This window comes from Amblyomma maculatum, chromosome 4 (genome assembly GCF_055883805.1).
Source record: "Amblyomma maculatum isolate TAMU_Amacu chromosome 4, ASM5588380v1, whole genome shotgun sequence".
In the NCBI taxonomy this organism is placed as follows: Eukaryota; Metazoa; Arthropoda; class Arachnida; order Ixodida; family Ixodidae; genus Amblyomma; species Amblyomma maculatum.
Genome location: NC_139347.1, coordinates 191,419,433 through 191,428,786, shown reverse-complemented (window position 1 = coordinate 191,428,786; position 9,354 = coordinate 191,419,433). Strand labels below are relative to the sequence as shown.

Genomic DNA, 9,354 nt, shown 5'->3' with positions numbered 1-9,354 from the left:
GTCTATAGAGACCATGACTCATACATACCTTGCACACCACTAATCTCGGACGTGGTGTTAGGATATTCACAGTTGCGTCAGGTAGCAAAAGGGCAATTTTTCCTTACATAATATGGTCATGCTGTGTCTGCCTAGTGTACATTAGTGCTGTCTTTAGAGCTACTACGGAGCCATCACATGCACTTTGAAGTTTAATTTTGCACAAATATTTGAACAAGTCACTAAGATGCACAAGGATATTTGATTCTGTTGTGAAAAAAAATATAGGTTGCGTAGCCCTAAAGTGTACCTAATTTGCCATGGCATTTTTCTGTTCCCTGTTGATAGAATGAAAAAAAAAAATGCATGCCTAGTATAAACTTTGACAGCAGCTTTATTTAGCACATTTTACAGCCAAGACATTCCGAGATGAACATCCACGGCTGCTACGTATTAGTTCATAATATTAACAATCACATGGCACCAATCGCTGACATCACTGCACTTCTTTTTCAGCGACCATCAGGATGAAACGGCCCAGTCAGCGATTGAGGAACCCCTCTACAAAGAGCGAAAATTCCTTGTGTTCGAGGGTTGCCTGCGGCAGCTTCTTGAGACCTGAACAATGTGCGGGCAAACAAGAACCCTTTACTTTAGCATAGCGGGAAGCCTTGTGACTGTGAAGGGGACATGCTCACTGCAGCATTCTTTCCTCTGGAAAAGCCAACCACTGGTTGAAGGAAAGGCAGCAAGAAATGTCCTCCTGGCTGCAGGCATCTTGTTCTCTGGCTGCGGTATAGCTTCAGTTCTTCGGTTCCTGCAATCCATTGGGGTGCAAGGCATCACAGAGAGGACCAACTACAACTACCAACGGGCATACTTGCTACCTGCCAGAAATGAGGTTTGACAATAAGGATATCTCTCATACAACATTCAAGTCAAAGTATACGTCATTAACTCGATAACTAGATGTCGCATCCTTTCATGACAACTTGAAGCTACAATGCAACATATAAAACATATAAAATGCAGCATATATGCAACAGCGGAGGCATTGCAGTGCAATGCACCTGCTACTGCACATCTCTGTTGCCTTTGGCTACATGTTGAATAGACCAGCTGCATGCTCTAGTACTGAAGGCATAATTTTTGCTATTTTTTTTTTTTAGTAAATGTGCTGTGAGAAAAGTGAAAAGCAATGCAGCATTTGAAACCTGCCCCCCTCATCCTAATATGCATTAAGGCAACCACATGACTGCAAGTTTGTAGCCTCTAAATTGAACATCTCCTTCTTTGCAGCTTTTTCAGCAAAGGCAAGCAGAACTTGCTAGTGAGCTTGTAGGGACAACAACAGACCTGGCAGGGGATGATCGCTGTGACTCGCCAGGCTACAGCGCAAAGTACATGACTTGCAGTGTACTAGCTGTGCAGAATGGAGCCATTTTGCACACTGCACAAGTTGAAGTCGGTGAGGTAATGCGACTCATCCTTTCCGACAACTGAGGTTCCTCCTAACATCCCATCCTATCTTACGGCATTTCAACCCTTCTGCTCCAACTTCAGTGCACATGGACGCAAGTGGCATAGGCCTCAGTGCTGTCCTCGTTTAGAGCTATGACGACTGTGAACATGTGATTGCTTATGCCAGTCGGACTCTAAGCAAGACTGAGCACAACTACACCATCACCGAGCAGGAATGTCTCGCGGTTGTTTTCACCGTGCAGCGGTTTCGCTGCTACCTGTACGGAGAGCCTTTCGTAGTAGTAACCGATCACCATTCCCTATGCTGGCTACTCAATCTCTGTGATCCGTCTAGTCGCCTAGCCCGCTGGGCACTTCGCTTGCAAGAATACGACTACAGCATTTCATACAAAAGTGGCCGACGGCACGCAGATGGAGACTGCCTTTCCTGGTTGCCACCTGCCACGACGGAATGCGACGCGGACAACTTTGATCATTACGTCACTGTTTTATCTCAGCGATTTCCAAATACTCATACCTTTTCAACCGAGGAACACATCGATCGGCATCTGGAGTCGTTCTTAGCTGCTGCTCAAGGCCCAACCTCGAACAGCCAGTTTTGCCTATGCCTATGTGATGGCCTGCTATACAAAAAAGTTTACTCTCGTGGCTGCTTGTTCCAGGAAAGTGTCTTGTTTTTTTTCACCGAGCCCACGACCAACTTGTCGTCCCCACTCCCTGTACGGCCGCCGCTACCGACCAACTTTGCGATTACGATACCTCATTAGATAAGAAGGCTGTGAGAATCCGTTTTGCTACAGACTGTCGGTTAATTGAATATTCTTTTTGCCTTTGTTTAAACTTTGACCTGGCTTAGTATTTTACGCTGTGTTTTTGTGTAACTCTCGTCCTTACTTACTATCTCTGGAATACTTGTTTTGTTATTTTATAGTCTTCTTTATCGCAGCGTTTGTTCATTGTCGGTTTTTTCTCTTGTCATTTATTGAGTCGTTTTTTATTACTATCATGTCCTGGTGTTTTATTAATTTTTTTTATGCAGTGTAATTTGGACTACTACCTATATATGTTCCCATTGTGTGTTAAAAAAGTGACGCATAAATTTATTCCTTGATCACACACCAACACACGCACTTCACTGGTTGACTGGCCTATCTTTTAACTGTGTTCTCAAACCTCATAGAGGGACGACGGGTAACCGTAAAGGGGATCCCGCGCCTCTGTTAATCGTTAAGGCGGGGTTTGTGACAATATAGAACAGACCAAAACTGCAGGAAAGGTATTACATATGCTAAAAAATTACAAAAATTACAAAAAGGTCAATGAGCTGCAAGGATTCATGGGATTTGCCAACTTTGAGAAAAATTTGTGGCACAACCTGCACACTCTAGTTCAGTGAAAAGAACTGCTCCCCCCCCCCCCCCCCCCCCAAAGAAATTGCATGAGTGCACTCAATTCTGCTTAGGTGCAGTAATGTGAAAGCACTGCGAATTATGTCACACTGCTTAAATTGGTCCGACATTACGCTAGCAAACCTCGGCCGCACTCGTCCAGATGGCGTACGTGTATGCCATATTTACCCAGGTTAAATGAAGGAGTGGTGCAGATGGTACTTCATGAAGATCACAATGTTTGCCGCACAGCTGAACAGTATGTTGTAGTTTGAACTAGATGAAGAGAATGATACTTACTGCACAGCATGAGAGTGTGTTGCAAAGTGCATTGCTCGTACCGTAGACGGGGAATGCCTCAGCCCACATAACCAAAGCAGAAGCCAGTGGAGGCCGCTTGGAACCGTCAAAGCCGACAGCCCACCATCACACACCCACGTAACTGGTCGGAATGCTCTGCCCCAAGGCAGGTGACCTCTTCCCCTTGGATAAGTGCTCCCTTCTTCTCTCCTTGCAAATTTCATCGTGGTCTTTTTCTGCAAAGCTGTAAATTCTTCAGTTCTGTTCCTTCTATCTGGTGCTCTGTTCTATACTGCCTTTCGTTTTCCTTTGACTATCCTGCACAGATGAATAAAATGTAAACACCAACACTGGAAAAAGCGACCATGAAAAGAAGCCACAGAAGAGGAGATATGCGGATAGAAAAGCGACAGTAAAAATTAGAAACATATTCACAGATCTCAAGGAAGCAAGATAACAAGCCAAGCTGTCGACAAAGTTCAGGCCCCAGAAATTGCAAGAGAACAAGTTAAAAACATCCTTATCAACAGTGCCAAATGAATGAATTATGAAAGAAGCTCCTCGCTCTATAGAATGCCAGAGGGATCAATATTAGAACAGGCAATGACAAGGTCTCCCAGCCCAACTAAGTGATTCCTGCGGTACAGGCCACAAAATGAGAAGCAGTGGCTACCTTAGCTGGCAGAATTTGTGTACATATATTCACTGTGAAAGGAGAGCGATGTAATGCACAGTTAGATACAGCTGATAATCAAGAAATAGGGGATTATGTCCAGGCATCACAGCTGGTGATAGCCGAGACAGCTAATATAAGGCTTTTAGAGCATTCGCTCTACTTCTCCCGTGCACAAACCTCAAAGTGAATGCAATGTTGACTTTGAACTCTCACGCTGTGCAGCAAACAATGTCATCTTTATAGCTTAGACATGAGAGCACTATGCTATTGCCACAACCTATCACACCTCATAGTAAAACTACAACATCCTCTCGCACTGTACAGTAAACATCGCCTCTATCAATTTCTAATTGCAAGACATTTTCGTGCGCTACAATGATCATCGTCTTAATGTTTCATCTACTCCTTCTCCTTCATTAAACTTACGGAAATACACCATGCACATACGCCACCTCACTATAGACGGAGGTTGCAACCGTGCCAGACAGCCTGCCGAGACCATTGAACAAAGAGAAGCCAGACTAGCCCATTGCCAAAAAGCTGAGCAAGAGTGCAAGCGAGCCAAGATCGAAGTGGCGGCAGCAACTGTGACTGCGGCCAATGGCTAACGCTCATGAAATTTGGTTCAAGGACGGTTGAACCTGCACAACGTTTTGAAAATATGCAGTGCTGCCCCTACACTTTGGCAAACACACCTGAAAGGGACCAGCTATTACTGCAGCTTGGAGATAAGAAATGTAACACTCTGCAAGCATATTAGACTGTAAATAAATTCAAATTAATAATTCAGATCAGCAAATGCAGGAACAAGAGTTGTGGTTTGATCTGTGCTTCACCTGTATTACTCCACTGCTGGAATGGATGTATTCTGCGATCTGTTGTCATGTATTCACGGCTAGGAGTATCAATAAACAAACCTTCAAGCACTCATTTCATTGTGTCAGTATTGAGCACTCACACACTCGGTATCAATCAAAACACAGAATGCTTGTGCTGCCTCGGCACAAGCATTCTGTGTTTCGAGTTTAATTTTTTTTTTCTATAAAATTCCATTCCAAATAAATGAATGTTTATGGTAGATGCTTGGAAGCATGTGCTCAAGCAGACTTGGCGATGCTCAGCATTGTCCTCCATTCTGGATTGTTTTTGGATGTGTATCTTTTTTTTACTAAGATTTGAATTTTCTTCCCAGGCTTTATTTCTCACTAACTAACAGTTCTACACCTTCCTTGCTTAGATATCTACAAGTTCTGGCACTTTAGAGGAATGAGATGTCTGTTCTTAAACAGTGCCACAAAATAGACACTTGACGCAGTGCATAACTTGGCGTTCATAAAATAGCATTCTCTATTTTTCCACCTTAAAAATAAACGCACTTCCATGCACCACTCGAAGCAGTGCGCCTGGCACACGTGATAAAGTTTAGAATACAGCATGCAGTGAAGCGACAATCACCTGAGATTAAAGGGGAGGGTGCCCGAATCCCACGTAGCTCGCCGACGGCAATTCAAGCCGAACCCGGCTAACGACGCAGGCTGGCAGGACCACCCTGTTGCCTTCGCCCAGCTTGCCCCAAATCCACATGGTAAACAAGCGGTAGGCTATGAAGCGGTGCTGCCTGAAAATACCACGCTTTACAGTAAACGGATCATACACACACACAAAAAAATAATGTGAATCTGTCACCTGACGCTTCCGCACTACCTGCTTGTTTACATCTCCGTCTCCATCGATGTTCGCTCCCTCCTCCTCTAGTGCAATGTGCACAGCCCGAAGGACTTCGGGCGTTAGGCACACGCTTTGGAACGCTGGGTGGATCGTAGTGCAGCCGCCGTCCTGCTGGCACACCACCAGCACCTCCGGCATGCTGCGGCAGCACACATCTTCTTCAGGTGTGGGCATGCTTTCGCAGCGGCCGCAGCGGCACCTGCGCATAAGTCAAATGTGAAAAGGCCGCGAAGCAAACACGAAACGGCATTTCGTGAAATAAGAAAGTTGTAATAACTTATGTGCAGTGGCGAGTGCGCCACGGAACGCACCATGGTAGGCCGTCGTCTCCGTTGCTAGCGGGTGGTTCAGAAGGGCCAGTCGATGGCGTGCTGCTGTCGTCGCTGTCTAGCGGATCACGAAACGGAGTATAATCATATGGATCAAAGTCCAGCTCGGCAGCGGCTTCACGCAGGCCTCGCTTCGAGCTCGGGATCCATGCGATCCATGGCGACCGACACGCGAACCGCCGCAAACACGAAGGGGAAGAAATCGGAGCACTACCGGAAGTAAACAAACCGAGAGTCGGTGGCGTCACTTCGTGACGCATTATGGGCGGGGCGTCGGCCCGGACATTTTCTTTTTTTTTGGCCGGCGCATCGGCGTGTATGAGTTGAGGGCTACAGTGACGGGAGAGGAGGAGCGTCATTTTTAATATGGAATATCTGGGCTATTAAAGATGTTAGCCTAAAATTTTTTTGCGCTTTGCTGACTAGTGAAGGCACGCCGACCGCTCGTGCGCCTTTCTTAAGCACAGCTTCAAGCTTTTCATGGGCCCTTTAACACAGCTTCGGCGCCCGTACTCATCTCCTTCTTCCTTTAGCGTTATCTAATATTTATAAAACCATTACTACTTTCTCCTGGGACAATTGCTTAAAATGAGATTAAAGAACAATAAATTGAAAATTTTATGTCAGGGAGAAAAAATCAAGTGCACGAAACCACCACCCAATTGACAAGATCAAGATTCTCACTCTGCATACAGGGCTCTAATCAAAGCGGCCAAGTGTTGGCCGCTTTGATCAGTAGCCTCGGGTGGTCTTCAGCCATGTGACGACACGGGCTGCGCAATTTGCCCTTTATCCAGCGCAGTTAATAATAATCGAACTAAATCAAACATAATCCTCTCTCAATTCCCTATAGTCGATCAATATCCCCTTTTAACAAACTTAATCTACCCTATTGCATCATAATCCAGAGCAATCCACTCATAATACACATTATTTACGTAGTATGGGCCAAGTCATGGCCACTTTGATCGATATCCTCGGACGAATTTAATCCACGCGGAATGTCGTGGTTTGCTACCAAGCCCGGGCTCGGGATACTGTGAATCTCAGTGCTCCGTTGTTTCAGACCGTCGACCTTTCCCTCGCACGACGCACTGCGAAATCTTGTAGATGCACCACGAAGCTGCTGTTACGTTTCCACGGCCGCTTTCGACGTTACCGGTTGCGACACGGACTGAAGGTCGTCGCCATAGATTCGGCTACATATCCCCGGAGCACATATCGCCCTGTGACGTCGCCAAGCCCACCAACCTCTAACGAGCGTCTTGCGCTCCTCCTCCCACGCGCTGTGTGGTGCACGGAGCGAGCTGATGGCTGCACTATTGGCGACTGCGTCTAAGACGTGAATGTAGTGCGGATTGTTAGTCTCAACCGTCACTGGTTGGAAGCGTTGATCCAGGCAGCGCTATTCGTTTCCCTCTGCACTTCGTTCCCTCAGTGTGTGAGTGCGTACAGGTGAGTGTTGTGTGTCGCACGGTAAGCAGAAGCGTCGTTAAAGAGTCATTTTTATATTAAACATTTTCTGTTCGTTACGTTGTTGATGCGGGACCTGAATTGACCTCCTGCAGCTTTCGCCGACATATCGGGCTATGCGCTGTGCGCACGTCTCGTCGTTTCTTCATTTGTATATTGTCGTTCTGCTTTTGCGCATACGTGAGCTACGGGCGTTTCGAAGGAGCCTTACCAGCAGCTGAATTCTCTACTTATAACTTGTCTAGAGCTATGACCATTTTGGCCTGGCTGGTCTGGATGGCTGTGATAAACATGCCATCGTCAGCAGTAGCAACAGCAGTCTGATTATACACCCTATGCAGGTCGAAGGCCTCTCCCATGGTCCTCTAATTAATGCTTCTGCGCAAGCACTCGATTCCCGGTAACTTCCTAATTTTATCCATCCAGCTACCTTTCTACTCTCCCCTGCTTGCCTTGTTTAAAATCCGCTCCCTTCTCGTGACAGCCGTCAGTTACGTAGTCTCCACATTACAACGTGCTTTTCTGATGCCAATCTCTTGATTTCTACTATAGGATGTCCGTTACGCCTATCATTTTCCTTCTGATAGCTTTGTGAGTTGTTTCCGGTTTCAGTAGAACCCTTTTCGTTTGACTCCATGTTTCTGCCTCATAGACGAGTACTGGTAAGATCATCACAGCGGTTATATACGTTCGTCTTGGGGAAAAGTGGCAGACTGCCGTTCGTTATCTCAGAGTGCCTGCCAAATGTGCCTCAACGAATTCTAGGTTTCTAGTCGTTTCAATTTCGTGCGACGGATCTGCAGTCACTCTCTGGCTTAAGTAGACGTGTTTCCTTGCCACTTACAGCACCTCGCTATCAATCGCAAGCGGTTGTCCCCTTCTGAGACTGATGAGTGGTAATTTTTCTTCATATTAGGGCGAAAGCCTTTATTGCCTCATCGTTATCGTCAGCAAAAGTGTCACGCTTTTGCGGCAGCTCTGATTGGTCGATACGGGATGACATCATGGCGGTTTCGACCAATCAAAGCACCACCACAGTATGCGCGAATGCGTGCCTTATATGGCCATATGCCAATCAATGATCAATTGCTAATTAATGTCTGAATAAATGAATAATAATAAATGACTAATAAATATATAATGACTGAATAATTCACAATTATTAATCAGTGCCAGTTCCGTAATTTATGTATTGCTAAGTAATACCGCGTCCTTATACGGTTATATGGCAAGTCAATGATCAGTTACTGATTGATGACTAATTAAACAATTAACAATTACTGACTAATAATTATTGAAGGCTTCTTGACGGTTCCGTAATTAATTATTTAATGAGTAATTAATGTCACGCACCCGGTAAAATCAACCACGCTACAGTAAACGTAGCATAACTGCGCAGATACAAGGAGCATAAATGCACTCGCAGAGTGTGAAAGAGTGGTCGCCCGCTTTACTCGTAGCAGCATTCATCGCTACGTGCGCAACAGTCGCGTAGCAGAATGCAGCACTCAGGCTTTCGCCTTTCAATACAAATTTAGTCGCCAAAGTGTCCTCGAATTTTAAATTTCAGCCTCCGGTCCTGGTTTGACTGTCTAGGTCATTCACGGATCGTTCCTTGCAGTTCATCGCCGGAGATACTTATCAAGTCAATGTCAGCAGCTAATATCAAATTAATGAGGTATTCTTCATTAAGACTCATTCCCAACTGTTCCTCATTCAGAACTCTGATTACCGCCTGTAAACATTTAGAGTGAGCGTCACACTTGTGCAGAGCGTTGAAACGACGCGCTTTCTTTTTTTTTTTTTTTTTTTTTTTTTGCGTAAAACTGACCACCTCGTAGCAGCTTTAACGTTCACAGGCAACGGTTGCTCCGAAGTGCTGCCACACAGATCGGCAGATGAGGCGGGCTCGAACACTTTGTATGAAAACTGTATAGGCTGCTTTATAATTTTGCTATTTTCTTCATTAGTGAGTGTCGAGAAAATCTACGGTACAAAC

The 9,354-nt window shown here is 45.4% G+C and overlaps 1 protein-coding gene across 5 annotated transcripts; it reads right to left on the bottom strand.

Moving 5' to 3' along the window:
- Positions 1-355: 355 nt before the first annotated feature.
- On the bottom strand, positions 356-6,265 carry LOC146193888 (uncharacterized). Of its 5 annotated transcripts, none has more exons than XR_014706871.1 (4): positions 5,865-6,265; positions 5,512-5,752; positions 5,281-5,443; positions 356-796 (listed from the first exon to the last, which is right to left on the bottom strand). XR_014706871.1 is itself a non-coding variant. In XM_084602852.1 (4 exons), exons 1-3 carry the CDS (start codon positions 6,239-6,241, stop codon positions 5,287-5,289), a joined length of 753 nt encoding a protein of 250 aa, XP_084458978.1. In that variant the 5' UTR covers positions 6,242-6,265; the 3' UTR covers positions 356-796; positions 5,281-5,286. The 5 variants fall into 5 exon arrangements, 1 of the variants encoding a protein (XP_084458978.1); XM_084602852.1 differs by having other exon boundaries at positions 5,281-5,439; positions 5,530-5,752; XR_014706872.1 differs by lacking the exons at positions 5,281-5,443; positions 5,512-5,752; positions 5,865-6,265 and adding an exon at positions 3,150-3,554.
- Between the last annotated feature and the right edge of the window lie 3,089 nt (positions 6,266-9,354).